This window comes from Eleutherodactylus coqui, chromosome 9 (genome assembly GCF_035609145.1).
Source record: "Eleutherodactylus coqui strain aEleCoq1 chromosome 9, aEleCoq1.hap1, whole genome shotgun sequence".
NCBI classification, from domain to species: Eukaryota; Metazoa; Chordata; class Amphibia; order Anura; family Eleutherodactylidae; genus Eleutherodactylus; species Eleutherodactylus coqui.
In genome coordinates this window covers 35,092,260-35,109,444 of record NC_089845.1, presented here as the reverse complement: position 1 = coordinate 35,109,444, position 17,185 = coordinate 35,092,260, and the positions used below count along the sequence as shown (strand labels likewise).

At 47.7% G+C, this 17,185-nt stretch overlaps 1 protein-coding gene across 1 annotated transcript in view; it reads right to left on the bottom strand.

Moving 5' to 3' along the window:
* Positions 1-15,121, bottom strand: part of TMEFF1 (transmembrane protein with EGF like and two follistatin like domains 1) — a 186,935-nt gene extending 171,814 nt beyond the window's left edge. The window contains exon 1 of the mRNA XM_066579221.1: positions 14,719-15,121. Within this exon, the coding sequence (XP_066435318.1) occupies positions 14,719-14,959 (241 nt within the window). The 5' untranslated portion in view covers positions 14,960-15,121. The remainder of the gene's footprint in view (positions 1-14,718) is intronic.
* Positions 15,122-17,185: the final 2,064 nt, after the last annotated feature.

Here is a 17,185-nt window from a genome sequence, read left to right as displayed (position 1 = left end):
TGAACCCTTCTTTGTAGCGTCTTTACATGTTTTGATCAATTTGAGTGAGTGGAATGAGAAGTGGATTTCATGCAGGTTTATTTAGGAGACGGACTGATTAAGGACTGATTCATCCTTGTTTGCACGTGCAGTTACTGCGGAGACTCCTGCCCTTTCTCTATGTTTGCTGAATATTGACTTTCTTCAAAACCCATCCAGCCCGAATTAGAAATGGACATGCAGAGGCGCTGGTGACAGATGATACATACAGAATAAAACATATTATTAGAAAGCAATCGCTGGCAGCAGCATCAATCAGCGAGCGATCCCACCTAATGACCTGGAGGAGCGAGCGGGCCGGGGACGCAGCCCAACAAAGACCCCCGTCTGCTGCAGCTTTATTAGCCGGCTGATAAAAAAAGATCTGACATAAAGCTTCGCTGGAGCAGAGAATCAATAATTGCTCAGAGCTCCAAGCAAGTTGTCCCTCAAAACAATCTTCTGAGGGAAAACACGGAGGAGCGGAGCGGCGCAGGAAATTTCCCTTTCAATTCAGCTAAGAAGTGATTAAAAAGCCATTTACCCCGACAAGTCTCCGGCTGCCATGGGGGGCCACAGCATTATTTTCTTTGTCAGCTAAAACAAATACAAGACAAGCCGACTGTAAAGCTGCAGAACGTTGCGGTGGCGGGATGCTGCAGAACATCGCGTATCCAGGGGCTGGAGATAATTATGTAGCAAGTGAAGACATCGCAAAACAGCCGTTTATTAGAGACGGGAAATCAACACCTGCGGTAACGGGGTTTATTATCCCATGTCAGTTCCGCTGCTATATCCATCGCCTGGTTGGTATGCCGGGTTGGCTCATCACACAGCTATTAAAGGTTCTTCCGTGCAATACATGTATATGGACCTGCGGCCCTTCACAGAGGACAGGCGTGGACCCCCTCGGAGGTCCATAGTCACCGGTATTACATATAGAACCCCCTTCTATACATAGGCACACACACGTATATACAGTCAGATCACATTGTTAGGACCACCATAATACCCGCAGTAACCGCCGTGTGCCGCACGGACAGTAGACAGAGTGACTCAGTGAGGTGGCGGTTGGTGGTCTCGGGTATCTGCAGCCATGCCGACTGCATCCCACTGGAGGGTCGAGGGGGAGGATCAAGAGAGCGAACAGGATGGTTGAGGTGGTCCTACAGATGCTCAGTTGGGCTTAGGTGTGGTGAATTACGGGCCAGGGAAGCGCTTGGAAGTCTCGGTCGTGAGCACTGTCGGACATTTCTAGCCGTGTGACGTGTCCCATTGTCTTGCTGGAAGATCCTCTCTGCCCCGGGAAGGCAATCAGCATGGATACGTGTGATCTGCAGGGATGGAGTCCTAACTAGATGGGATCAGAGCGCCTTCCACATGGATGAGCGGCCCAGAGAATACCACAGAAAGATCCCCAAACCATAACGCTGCCGGCACCGGCTTGTGTTTTTCCAGCAATGGTTGCAGCATGTTTGTTGCTCGCCTGACGCGCCAATGTTCATCCAGAAGCAGAAAACGGCTTTACCAATCAGTGGCGGTCCAATTCCAATACAGCCGTGCTAAGTGAAGCCTTTTCTTCTGATGCCCCTTTGTTATGATGAGTGCAGTGACCGCCCGTCTGCTTCAGAGCCCCATAAACAGGATGGTTCGCTGCACCCTTATAGACGCGTCCGGTAGCCCCCTGGTTCATTCTCACGGTGGTCCGCTCTACTGTAGACCATCAGTCGGCCCTCACGGACCTTCGTGGCGATCATTCACCTCTCCCATCAATGGCGCGCGGTGCTCCACAGTTTCCACGTCAGTTATTCCCAATGGTGCCATTTGTCCGCTCAGAATACACGGTCACCACAGCAGCACGCGAACACGTCACAAACTGTGTGAGGAATACCGCCACCCTCCGCCCAAAAGCCAATAATTATCCCGTTTGCAACCCTGATAAATCGCCCCTTTTACCCTGAAAATGAGTGATATGCGAGCAGAAGCCCATTGCCCACCTTATATACCCACCAGCCCACCGCACGTTACGTGCCTCATGGGCTACACGCTGCCGACATCAGAACTAGGAGGTGGTCATAATAATGTGACTTGACTGTCTCTTGAGGAAGCCCAAGGCGAAACGCGAGTCGGGTAACTGGCCTGAAGTTTATGACTGTTTAATATGCATATTTATTAGATTTCTGTTGCTGTTATGTGCCGATTTGCTGCTAGTAGTTTATATGTTTGTGCACCTAATCTAGTCTGACTAGTGACTGACACGCATCGCTGGATTTCCTAGTTGCTTATCCACTGATACCTTTTACACAATTGCCGATATTGGTAAAGTCTCTGTATCTGCACTGTGCTAACCTATCCACTCACCCCCCTCATATCCATCCATCCACCCCCCCCCTCATATCCATCCATCCGCCATTCATATCCATCCATCCATCCCCCCCCCCTCATATCCATCCATCCATCCCCCCCCCCTCATATCCATCCATCCACCCCCCCCTCATATCCATCCACCCCCCCCTCATATCCATCCACCCCCCCCCCTCATATCCATCCACCCCCCCCCCCTCATATCCATCCACCCCCCCCTCATATCCACCCCCCCCTCATATCCATCCACCCCCCCCTCTCAAATCCATCCACCCCCCCCTCTCAAATCCATCCACCCCCCCCTCTCATATCCATCCACCCCCCCCCCTCATATCCATCCACCCCCCCCCCCTCTCATATCCATCCACCCCCCCCCCCTCATATCCATCCACCCCCCCCTCATATCCATCCACCCCCACCCCCCCTCATATCCATCCACCCCCCCCCTCATATCCATCCACCCCCACCCCCCCTCATATCCATCCACCCCCCACCCCCCTCATATCCATCCACCCCCCACCCCCCTCATATCCATCCACCCCCCACCCCATAGCCATCCACCCACCCACCCCATAGCCACCCACACATTTGTTTATTCTTTTTTCCTTTACACTTGCACTCTATTATTGCGGTATTTTATATACTTTGTATGATATCAGCATACGGTTTGCCTTGGTCTAGCCTGCACTTTATTATTACACTAGTTGCTATATATTGCGCAGTTCTTCAGCACACTTTGCCTTGTGGTCGCCTTCAGTCTGATTTTCCCATCTCAGCCGTATTTCATCCCGTGGGATTTTATTTTAATCATCTTGTTTAATAAAACATGTATAATTTATTTGGTGAGCGGCTCTGTGATTCACGCTTCCCCTTTTGGGTGATGTTTATTATCCTTCCCTAGTACATTGTATTTCCTCTCTGGTGTATATATGTGTTATACATCCAGGCACACTGAGGGCAGGACCGTGCTGCGCTGTCCAACGTGCTGAACACAGCAGACCACAACAGGCTGGCATTTGGTTTGTTTAACTTGGACTATTCCTTGAATAAAAAGAAGCCCATGAGCGTGCGCCCACGCAGATGGATTGGCGCTAAGCGTGCGCCCGCGCAGATGGATTGGCGCTAAGCGTGCGCCCGCGCAGATGGATTGGCGCTAAGCGTGCGCCCGCGCAGATGGATTGGCGCTAAGCGTGCGCCCGCGCAGATGGATTGGCGCTAAGCGTGCGCCCGCGCAGATGGATTGGCGCTAAGCGTGCGCCCGCGCAGATGGATTGGCGCTAAGCGTGCGCCCGCGCAGATGGATTGGCGCTATTTCTGTCTGATCGTTGGACCAGTTTTTAGTCAATAAAAAAAGCAGATGATGAAACTGATGATTTACAGCGGTCTCCTTCCATCTGCGAGGTTTTCTCTCTTACAATGTTGAGAAGAGAAAAAAACAAAAATAATATATTATATATAATCTCAGCGCGCTCTATCTTCCTTCTGCGATATGCGATTTTTTATCTCCCATGTTTCTCTAGGGGGGCTTCTTTTTATCGCATCACAACGCAACAAACTTATTATGTTATTTCACATACAAGTTACTAGTATTTATTCCATGACTGGTCTGTACAATATGTACAGACCGTGTATATTCTGATGCAGTAGGGCCCAACAACACATGCAGCATCCTCAGGCATGCAATAATCATGTGTGTAGCTTCAGCGTTGGTTTTAGGGCCATTTACATGACTGTATTTTCAGAACATGTATTGCCCGTGTATTCTACCTGAGGTACAGCTCACCCGAGCGTGTGGAGAGAATAATGCACACAAGAAAGATGACAGCATGTTCTATCTTGGCGCATATTACGCACATGCATATATGCCAAGACTGTACATGGCGATTGGCACTTGCTGCATACCACATGGACACCACATAGATGGGTGTTCATACGTGGTCCGATGTGTGCTCCACCCAAATGCAGCGCTGACACACACGCAAAAAAAAACAAAAAAACACACACACACACGAGAAAAAAGTCACGCTTTCGCTGCGATTTCTTGCGGCGATATCACGATTGCCAGTGTGAAGGAGCCCTTCGCGATTAAAACTTATCGATTTCCATTGGACCACTCACACCTACATATTATGCACAAATATAGGCTACGGAGAAGTAACACGCATGCACAGGTGTATTTGTTGTGTACATAATACGTTATGCGTGTAATACGCAGAACACATACGTCCGTGTGAGGCAGTCCGCAGGCTTACAGCAGGGTTCACTTACTAACATTTGTTTCAGAGGAAGTTTCTTTTATCTATTTATATCTATTTTCCACTCGCATTTGTGTACCAAATGACGACCCGCTATCATACAATTATTAATGAGGAACCAATACAGCGTTCACAGATGGTAGATGCATAAAAGAGGAAAAAGATGCATTGAATACAAGATAATTGCTTGTAATTTTGCAAGGGCATGGATGGCACAGAGATGACAGCTACACCCAGGCCCAGTAACTAAGGGAACAGATATGCAAGCTACACCCAGGCCCGGTACCTAAGGGAACAGAAATGGCAGCCACACCCAGGCCCGGTACCTAAGGGGGCAGAAATGGCAGCCACACCCAGGCCCGGTACCTAAGGGGGCAGAAATGGCAGCCACACCCAGGCCCGGTACCTAAGGGGACAGAAATGGCAGCCACACCCAGGCCCGGTACCTAAGGGGGCAGAAATGGCAGCCACACCCAGGCCCAGTACCTAAGGGGGCAGAAATGGCAGCCACACCCAGGCCCGGTACCTAAGGGGGCAGAAATGGCAGCCACACCCAGGCCCGGTACCTAAGGGGGCAGAAATGGCAGCCACACCCAGGCCCGGTACCTAAGGGGGCAGAAATGGCAGCCACACCCAGGCCCAGTACCTAAGGGGACAGAAATGTCAGCCACACCCAGGCCCGGTACCTAAGGGGACAGAAATGGCAGCCACACCCAGGTCCAGTACCTAAGGGGACAGAAATGGCAGCCACACCCAGGTCCAGTACCTAAGGGGACAGAAATGGCAGCCACACCCAGGTCCAGTACCTAAGGGGACAGAAATGGCAGCCACACCCAGGTCCAGTACCTAAGGGGACAGAGATGCAACAGTGCCACATGAGAAGACCATTATTATACATGGACAAAGGCAGGTACAGGGGGTCTCTGTTTCAGATTCCTCATTGGCCCCAGGAGCCTCACGTTACTCCTTAGATACAATCTGTACTTTTTATTCCTCTAAAGCGTTCTATTCTTCCATCCGACTGTCTAACGGAGTGCTGATTAATACAGGAGGGCCGTGTGTGTCACACAAATGTTTTAGGGTTTACCGAGTTGCATTCTTCACCCTTCATCGCTCTCGGTGTGCGATGACTCTGAGCACTCTAATTGACACCATGTAGGTGACAGTTAACAAAAGCTGGTAAAAAGAAACCTCCTTGAATTGAGACCTATAGAAAGGATATTATTTAGCTACAGAACAGGTGGCAAAACAGACTGTAAATGATCCGTCTGTCTAGAGCCGCTCAAGCACAAAGAACATTTCCACCGCACATCGGAATCCGGGAAGCGTTCGTCACTTAAACTGCGCTCACTTAAGGAAAAACAGGATCGCTGAAGACTCCTTGCCAAAAGAAGATAAAACCATCAGGCTTCACACCTGAAACATTACTTATCCCTGCCCGGTGCTGTAGAGGGAGACTCGGATACAAAGTAGCGCGCATCAGAAGTGACGCTTTTCAGATCAGCTCTCCAACATGCGGCTAAAGCTGCAATCTGATTGGCTCTTGGATTGGCCATCCACTCCACTTTTTATGCGCCAGTTTTTATCAACGAGGACCACAGCATACGCCACAGGATGTCTCCCCGAGTGCCGCACCTTCTAGAATCACAAGTGATTGGCTGCAGGGGGGTCACATGGATGTTATCACAAAAACAAAGACTGGTGGGGACGGTCGGCGCGTCAGGTTGGGAGGGGCTTAGCAGGGGAGGAACGTTGGCTTTTCATTCTATAACATTTCCTGCAACTAATTTAAAACTCCAAGACATTCTGTTTAAAGGGAACTCATCACCTACTTTTAGTCCTATGAGCTAGGCTTATGGGCTGGGAGTAGGTGACCCGCCGAGTGCGGAGATGTAAGGGTTATACTTGCCGTTGTGAGTGCCACATGCTGCCACCCAGTGCATTGAGCGGCGGTGCTACATAGTCCGCCATCATAAAATTAGAACAGGAGAACTAATTAGGCGCGCTGCTCAACCCACTAACAGCGGCTTCCAGGGCCGACATGGGGAAAAAGACGGGGGAGGAAAGTATAACACTTACCGTACATCCCCCGACTTAGCTGACCACCTGCTAGCAGCCCATAAGCCTAGCTTTTAGAACCAGAAGTAGGTGATAACTTCCCTTTCAGACGGTTTCAGGCACCCATGTATGTCATCAAGCTATTGCAGACAGTCTGCTGCTACGCCCCAATAGCTATTAACTCCTTAATGACTAGCTATACGTGTTTTCACATTTTGGGTGTCTGAGCTTTATTCTACAGGGTCATGATAAGACATAGGTCCTGTAGAATAAAGCTGCAGGGTCGGGGAGTGAGCCAACTCCGGGAGGTAGCCGACAGCTTGGAGCCGTCACTGGGGGCCGTGGTGTGTGGTCCCCCGTCACATGATCAACGTTATTTAATGGATAATGGCAATCATGTGAAAAGTTTTTTAAAAAAGTTTAAAAAGTTAAAAGTTTCATCCCCCCTCATGGATCCAATCACCTAAAGCCTCTGGCGATGTTCCCCGACGCAATCTTTCTGCACGAACCTTCCCCTGCTTCTACGCATGCGCTCGCCGGCAGAATGGTGAATGCATGCGCAAAAGCCAGGGAGGTCTTGGCAAATTTAAAATCTCCTGGCTACCAAAAGTAACCAAGAGCCTGGAGCAGTGACTGGAGGCCCCGGTCACGTGATCACCGTTATCCAGTGGTATAAAAAGGTAGTGATCTACCTTATTCAGATCGCTAACTGCAATGCCTATGTAATTTACAAGAAGCCCCGGGAACGCTCGCCTTCCTGCAGTCCCAGGAGCAGCTTGTTGAGCGCCTTCTGTGCGAGACCGCCACACCTCAGCAAGCTTTCGAGTCTTAGGGAGTGCAAAGGTTCACAGAGCGCCATATTTTACACCCCATCCCTGCCACTGAGGTCAAGAAACACCCCCCAAAAATGTGTCGGGATAGCATCAAGCATGGGAGGAGGAGGGATACCCGGTTTTATTACTCATGTGCCCAGCCTAACCCAGAATTACCAGTTTTCAGACATACCACACAGTTTACATTATTACTTTTATGTAAGGAATGTCAAAAAGAGGGGTCATTCTTTTTAAGGAGTCAATTTTATTATTTTCTTTTTGCACAAATGAGCAATGGAGCCTGGAATTTATTCAGTTGCGCCTTAAAATCCAATGGGTGTTCCTCCCATTACAGGCCTAGCCAGGTGTCCTGTAAGTAGATTGGGGCTACAGTGGGGATATTGCTGAACACAGAAGAACCAGTACTATAAAATTTAGGGTGCGTCTCCCCAGTGTTTCCTGCTTGAAATAACAAAAACGGTCATAAAAGTGATAGGTTTGTGGGGGGAAAAAAATTATTTTTCACCTATGCTATAATAATTTTTTCAAAAAACTGTGGGGTCAGAATGCTCGCTACACACCTAAATAAATAGGTTAAGGGGTCTAGATTTCAAAATAGGTCACTTGTAAGGAAGGGGGGGGGGGTCTATCATTTTGGCACCTTGATAGCTGTAAGTGTGCAATGGTGGCTGGAATTTATTCACTTGTGCCCTGAAAGCCAGTAGATGTTCCCTTCATTATAGTCCGAGCCACGTGGGGCCACAATGGGTAGGTTTCTGAACAAAGGACAAACAGGGGGATACATTTTGGGGTGCAAATCATCATTTTCATGTGAATTATAGGGGGGGGGAACAAACACTGTCTTTAAAAATGACACATTTGCAAATATATGAATTTCTAATTTTTCTCTTCTAAATTTCATTAGCTCCTGAAAAAAAACTGTGGGGTCAAAATATTCCTGACCCCCTCAGTGAATACAAGAAGGGGGAATCTGTCATTCTGATACCTATGAGCCTGTGCAATCTCAGCTTGGTGTAGGAAAATGAAGTGATCCTTAAAATTTTAATAACTAATGTTAAATTTGTACGTCTCCTAAATAGTTTTTAAAAAACCTAAAGTTTTTCAAATGTGCTTCCAAAATAAAGTAAACAGATGGAAATATATATTTTAGCAAAAATTTGTACAGTATGTTTGCACATATTTGACATATTGCAGTTGAAAATGTGAAAATAAAATGATTTTCCAAATTTTGGTGCTTTTAATAAATATACACAATTTTTTATCAGTCTAGTTTTACCACCTAAATGAAGTACAATATGTGTCGAAAAAACAATGTCAGATTTACTTGGATATGCAAAACCTTTACGGTGTTATTCTATGTTAAAGTGACACAAGGCAGATTTCCAAAAATTTGGCCTGGTCATTAAGGCGCAAACAGGCTTGGTCACTAAGGGGTTAAGCATCAATCTTTCCAAGGCCGGTTTCACGAGAGATTATTACGGCTGCATAGTTATCTATGAGGCTTTGAGTTCAGGTCAGTAAACCTGCACACTCACCCCTATTACGCACATGAATGCACCTGTAATATAGTTCTATAAAACTTATTCTCATCCTTTTTGCTCTCCTCTTGCATGTTTCACCCCAATGCTGAACTTCTTGCACATTAGGCCCATGCTTCCTGCTGCTTGGGTGAGAGATGCCTAATATTCTTGTGTATTATAGAGATTAAATGCACCATGTGTATACTATGAAAATACTAGTAATCATTAGGAAATTATAGTACCAGTGTTCTCGTGGCACAACGTGCCACACAGCTCTGCTACATGCACGCCACACACACAGCTCTGCAACATTGCTTTTGCATACGAGCTGCATGTGTTTTACAAACTTCAGCTGGTGTCTGAGGTGAAATCATGGCTTGTTGATGTGTCATGTAAGCTGTATTAGCTTCATGGCGGCGTTGAACCCTCAATGGTGACAGAGCACGACAGCGATGGTTAGTTCCAACAAGGAACACGATTCCAACGGTTGACGATTAGATGAAGGCTGGACTGGTGTTGGCAGCATTAGCACTTGAGATGACATGATATCACGTTCAGGAGATGTGAAGATAACGGTGAAGGACTATGCTTCAATGTTGTTGGTCAGTATGCACTGCCAGCTATGTATGTGTAAAGGACCTGGGATGACATCACCGTCATGTGACCAGGGGGTGGAGCTAAGAGCCAGTATGTGTAAATTTGTGAGGAGTCATTCATTGCAGTCTCCACACAGGTGTCCAGATGTCTCACAACCAGCTACACACTGCCAGATTGAGTACTGCTGTATCCATAACAACTGAGGCCACAGGGGTTTGTGGGAGATGTAGTCTGCCCATAATTCCTCATTCACCGCAGGAGGAGGATAAAGGACCTGTGATGTCGTCAGAGGGCGGAGATAACAGCCAGTAACTGATCACAGGTGCTGTCAAGCTCTGCATGTAACGGATCACACACAGATTAAAGGACAAGTGGTCGTTAGTACTTTAAAAAAGCACTTCTGCCTTCTCCTCCGGGTCCTCGGCTGTCATTGACATCTGAGGACCCGACCTGCTCCAACTAGATTGCAGGAGCTTTAATCCCGTACTATATTTTTTACTATGGGGCGGGATTAAAGCTGAGGACCAAGTGCTGTATATTTCTGCCACTCGGTCCTTATCAGGTTAATGAGGACCAGTCCGGACTCCCGACAGGTCTGTTGGGAATACAAGTATTTACTCATAATATAACAATTCTTTCATGTCCCTTATAGAACTCAGATGGGCTTCTCCCTACACGCTGACCAATCAGTGGCGGCATCCAGGAATCGCAATGCGCACTTTTATTAATATCTTTTTCACGTTTGATTAATTCCAATGTGCGTTACAAAGTTGTCCATTTGGGCCGGGCTCACATGGTCCGAAGCGGAATCTGCTGCTGGCCTTCCACAGCAGAGTACAGCTGTGAGCCGGTCCGAGACCCTGCATATGGACGCGAAGTTGTAATTGTGTATGGGCTGCGGGTGTATCTACAACCATAAAGAACCGTTGTGGTGGATACAGGTGGTAAGCTAGAACATGCTGCGTTTTATTTTCCACTTGCAGATTACGCTATTCCGACCCGCTAATATGTATGATCGGAACTCTGCAAGCCAATGCAGTTGATTGCCTGCGTATTACCGCAGAACATACGCTCGCAAAGTCCGCTATTTAAAATTTGGTGCGTATACATTTTGGGATGAAGGGCGCTGAAAAACAAAAAAAAGAACAATAAAAAAACACTCTAAAAGTTGTTATTTCCCAGGGAATAAAAGCACCAACTAAAACGGACACGTCAGGAAAGCTGACAGCTTCTCTTTATCAGACGAGCCTGAAACAATATTTATTCTGCATAAAATGCTTGAAAAGCGCGGCGCCGTTCCCTTTTAAGTGAAGCGCAATATCCTATCCAGCAATTTCTCGTTCCAGCGATTACTGGGAAGGCTGAGTGACAACCAATATGGCCACAGAGGTCGTCATCTAGGGGGACACTACTGAACCCTCCGGCTTCGCACCCGCCGCCCTCCACAGAATATCTTCATCCCGTTTCCCCTAAAGCACAATTTAATGCAGTTATGTGAACTTTAAAGACGTCTTCTGGAGGCTGATCTTCTGACCCCGGTGCGGGAGGTGAGTTCACGCCGATACGACCTTCCACCAGAGCCAAGTGGCCGTCTTTGAATTAAAAAGAAGCTCCAGTTTGCAGGTTGTCACAGTAGGAAATGGGATAAATGAATGCTGGTGCAGTCATTTACATTGTAATAGTGACCTATATACGAGTCGGAGCAAGCGGCTAATAAGTGGAACATGCTAACCTGCTCACCTCGCTGTGCGCTCCACTAATTGCAGCGCCGCAGAACTGGGACACTTCTCTTAGATTTTACATAACGATTCAAGACAGAATACATTGGAAGAACGCTTTCCTGGAAGTCATCACCACGAGACCACCAACTCACAACGAGGCTGTCATCCCCTGGAGCTAAGACCCTGTAACTACCCTGGCCCTCCACATGGCACCAGGGGCACATGCCCCACCAGACCACCCTCATGCCAGCTACACCCCTGGCTATCTCCTGCAGACGTTCTTGTCACCTAGCTTTTCCAAACTCCATCCAGGGACCATTCACACGGGGCGGAATGTTGTAAGATGCGCTGCAAGTCGCGGTAAATTCCGCAGGCGAAGTTGAAAATGGCTTAAAATTCTGCATCAAAATCCGCATTTAGACTATGGATTTGGTGTGGAATTCCGAAATTGTGGATTTGGGTGCGCCCTGCGCCGTAATTCCAGGGTCCCTAATGGGTGACTTTCTGTTTAGGCCAACCCAGTTGCCGGTCGCCACCCAGCTTTGCCGTATAGGAAGGTTTTGAGTGGAGTGCTGGAAGTGATTGGTTACCTCCCGGATGACAATGTGACATTATGTGTCCGGCTGAATCTCATCATTCTAGGTCTTGTATAAAGAAGAGTATGGAGATGGCTTTGCAGACCGAGCTGCTCCACAATGCAGAGCAGTATATATATATATATCTCTCCACATCTCTCCGTATTACTGACACCCCAGCACAGCTAACAAAGGGTTACTTCCCCACCAAGTAGCAGAACGTCCGCAGCGATGAGTCCTTCTGCCTAATATCAGAGCAAACAAATCAGTGCTACATTTATTTTATGACTCCATTCAGTGCCAACGCGCTGGCATTAATACATATTAGGTGCCGCCTCGCATCCAGGAGACTTTGATAAAGAAATCCACCATGATGAGTGATTAGCGGACGTTGCCGTTATTACGCCACTGGAAGTGCCCCTTAGGGGAGGAAAATAAATGATCCCAACACGAATAAATGAGCTTGACCAAAACTTCCCATTAAGTCAAGGAGCCGGCCGCCCCGGTGTGCATCAATGTATCTGGATGGAGAGCACAGTTCACCCTTCCGTGCCTGGCAGCGGTGGGCACAAGCCCCCCCAGAGCTGGACATGAGAGAAGCATACAATTACTTCTCCCACAGCAGCCATCTTTCTGTGTCCTGAGGGTCGCGTCACGTGGCCGATTCTGGGCTACAGAAAGTGCCCAGCCAAATCCAGCAAGGGGTGCGGCTTGCTTATTAATGCCTCCTGCCATCCACCTGCCAGCGGCCGGGCGCTGATGGATCATCTGCCTACACACTGTGACAGCACGCAGGGAGCCGCACGGCCCATTGTTCGCAGGGGTATACTAAGACAATAGTCCTGCTGGGCTTTGTCTACAGCGAGTCCACAGATACAAGAAGACACCTTGTTGGTAAATACTGGAGCCGGGTCCGGCACATCGCAACATTGTATCCAGTTATGTGTGTGCTGAGAGATACATTGTATACTTGGAGGGGAGATTATTCCACGGATCACCTGGTGGATACTGATAATGTCTGTATATGTACAGTCACACACGAGGCACAGGGTATATATATATTATACTAGGCACAGTGTATATATATATATATATATATATATATATAAATATATAATACTAGGCACGAGATCATGTATATTAGGCACAGGGTCTCTATATACAGCAGGCACAAGGTATATATATGGCATCCACACAGGAGGCACAGAGTATACACAATATATACATTATACACACACTAGGCAAAGGGTCAATATACATATATTCACAGTAGGCACAGGGTATACATATACGTATACGCAGTAGGCACAGGGTATACACATTATATATATATATATACACTAAGCACAGGTTATAATTACATCCACACAGTAGGCACAAAATCTATATATACATACAGTAGGCATTAGGTCTGTACATACATATATCTATATATATAAAATTGAATGTATGTCTGTCTGCGTGCGTGCGTGCGTGCGTGTGTGCGTGCGTGCGTGTTTGTCCTTTATGCGCTACTACACCATTCATCCGATCGCCATGAAACTTTGGGAAGTTGTTGAGTACACTCCTGGGAAGATTATAGGCATAGTACAAATATCCTACGATAAATGGCGCGCGAGCTTCGTCGAAAGTTACGCCCCCCCCCCCCACGTAGATCGAATAAGTAAGCCACCTGCTATTGTGATGTCATCACTGATGTCATCAACATCGGACGCCCTTGAACATGCCCCAACATGTTCTATAAAGCTGCATTGTGATGTCATTAAGGCTCTATTATGACACGTACAGCTTGGAACCACTAGAGCACGCCAGCCAATTACCATTGGAGTTGGAAGTGGGTAAACAAGTACTAGGATATCTTCCTAAGAAGCCACAGCAGCCGGATAAATTGTATGTTCCACCCAACGGCTATTTTATTCAGCCCGCAAGGGGGAAGCAGCGGCCTACAAAATCTCATTCAGGTAGGTAGGTTCAGTTCTTGGAGGTTGGGGAATGCTTATGGGCAAGGCCTTATGTCTCATCCCAACTCGATTATTCAATTCAAAGCGCCAAAGAATTAGCGTTCAAATTTTACGTACGGAATCTAATTCTCTCATTTCCTGATGTCATAGATAGATAGATAGATAGATAGATAGATAGATAGATAGATAGACTGTATGCAATAACCCAGATAGATAGATAGATAGACAGACTGTATGCAATGACACGTACAGCTTGGAACCATAAATACTAGAGCACGCCAGCCATTTACAGTCAGTCTCCATTGGAGTTGGAAGTGGGCAAACATGTACTAGGCTATCTTCCCAAGATGCCACAGCAGCCGGATAAATTGGATGTTCCACACAACGGCTATTTTATTCAGCCTGCAAGGGGGAAGCAGCGGCCTACAAAACCTCAGTGGTCGCTGCTGCCGTCATCTAGATATATAAAAACGAATGTATGTCTGTCTTCGCAGCAACGCGCGACGGGTACGCTAGTATATATATATATTACATCCACATAGTAGCACAGGGTCGGTCTCTCTCCATTATATATATATATATAGGCACAAGTAGGCACAGGCACAAGTAGGCACAGGATACATACATATATATACCAGGCACAAGGTCTGTCATTACACCCGCACAGTAGGCACAGAGTCTATACATTATATATACATACACAGTGGGCACGGGATATTATATACACACAGTGGGCACAGGGTCTACATACATTATATACACACGGTGGGCACAGGGTCTACATATATAGACAGTGGGCACGGGGTGGCACGGTACCTGAGCAGTTGATGCCCTTGCCCCTGCCGCTCTGGCACTCGCTGGGCAGCTGGTTGGACGCCTGGACGCCGGAGAGGGCGAGGAAGAAGACCAGCACGGAGGAGGTGGACCAGAGAGCCAGAGGGGCCAGCCGCCGGCAGGCAGGGACGGACGAGCCCTCCATGGCGAGCAGGCTGCCGGCTGGGTAGGGCGGGCCAGCGGCATCAATGATGGCACGGGGCGGCAGCGGCGCGCTCTTCATCCCCAGCGGTGTCCGCACCTCACAAGAGGCAGCCGGCCGTCCTCAGCGCCATGCGAGACCAAAGCAGGAGCCTCCCGCCCCTCACCGTCGCCCGGCTTATTGTTCCAGCAGCACGGGGACTGTCACCAGCCGCGGATGGGCGAGGACGTGTGCTGACAACAAAGGGACTGAGGGGGGAGGGCCGGGGGCGGGGCCAGGGGCACGTGACGCCAGCCCGGAGTCAGGAGCCGACCCCACGGGATGCTCGGAGTCCTAGCAGGACGGAGGAGTGTATATATATGCTGTGTATAGTCGTGTCAGCCCTCCCCTGCAAGGTGTATATATATATACTGTATATAGTCATGTCAGCCCTCCTCTGCAAGGTCTTTACTATACTGTATTTAGTCATGTAAGCCCTCCCCTGCAAGGTGTATATATATATATACTGTATATAGTCGTGTCAGCCCTCCCCAGCAAGGTGTATCTATATACTGTATATAGTCATGTCAGCCCTCCCCTGCATGGTGTACAGGTAAATATACTGTATATAGTCATGTCAGCCCTCCTCTGCAAGGTGTATATATGGGTATTATTGTATCTTGACGCCACCTGAAGCTAGGGGTGTGCCAGGGCTTGGATGCAGGAATGCCACTGTCACACCCCTACAGCTACCTTCATGTAGGTCCTAGGAGTGTGTAGATTTTTGTTGCCTGGGCTGGAGGATTAGCATAACATTGTGGCAGAGCTGGAGGGTCAGCCTTACAGATTCCTATTACCAGGCATACACCACTGGCCAACTGCTCCGGTCATTAAAGTGCGCCCCCGCCGCTCTGCACCGCTCACCGGTCCTGGCCGCCCACTGCTGGAATGTGGCAAAGTGCTCCGGTGCTACTACTGGGCCTCCTCCAATACTCTGCACGACTCACTGCTCCTGTAGCACCACAAACTGCTCGTATTACAGTTTGGCACCACCACCGTTGTGTATATACACCCTTAAAAGTAACACCCCTTTTTATTTAAATTGAACCCCAGACTGGACGTTGCAACCCCTTCCCTGCAGTCCATGGCGGTAGATTCCTCTCAGTATATACACATAGAGGTCCAGTAGATTCTCCTTAGTATATACACATAGACGTGAGATAGATTCTCCTCAGTATATACACATAGAGGTGAGGTAGATTCTCCTCAGTATATACTCACAGAGGTGAGGTAGATTCTCTTCAGTATATACACATAAAGGTGAGGTAGATTCTCTTCAGTATATACACATAGAGGTGAGGTAGATTCTCCTTAGTATATACACTGAGAGGTGAGGTAGATTCTCTTCAGTATATACACATAGAGGTGAGGTAGATTCTCCTCAGTATATACACAGAGAGGTGAGGTAGATTCCCCTCAGTATATACACAGTGAGGTGAGGTAGATTCCTCTCAGTATATACACATAGAGGTCCAGTAGATTCTCCTTAGTATATACACATAGACGTGAGATAGATTCTCCTCAGTATATACTCACAGAGGTGAGGTAGATTCTCCTCAGTATATACACATAGAGGTGAGGTAGATTCTCCTCAGTATATATGCATAGAGGTGAGGTAGATTCTCCTCAGTATATACACAGAGAGGTGAGGTAGATTCCCCTCAGTATATACACAGAGAGGTGAGGTAGCTTCCTCTCAGTATATACACATAGAGGTCCGGTAGATTCTCCTCAGTATATACACATAGAGGTGAGGTAGATTCTCCTCTGTATATATACGCATACAGGTGAGGTAGATTCTACTCTGTATACACACATAGACGTGAGGTAGATTCTCCTCAGTATATACACAGAGAGGAAAAGTAGATTCTCCTCAGTATATACACAGGGAGGTGAGGTAGATTCTCCTCAGTATATACACACAGAGGTAAGGGAGATTCTCCTCAGTATAAACACACAGAGGTAAGGGAGATTTTCCTCAGTATATACACACAGTGGTGAGGTAGATTCTCCTCAGTATATACACAGAGAGGTGAGGTAGATTCTCCTCAGTATATACACAGAGAGGTGAGGTAGATTCTCCTCAGTATATATACATACAGAGGTGAGGTAGATTCTCCTCAGTATGTACACATAATGGGGAGGTAGATTCTCTTCAGTATATACACATAGAGGTGAGGTAGATTCTTCTCGGTATATACACATAGAGGTGACGTAGATTCTCCTCAGTATATACACACAGAGGTGAGGTAGATTCTCCTCAGTATA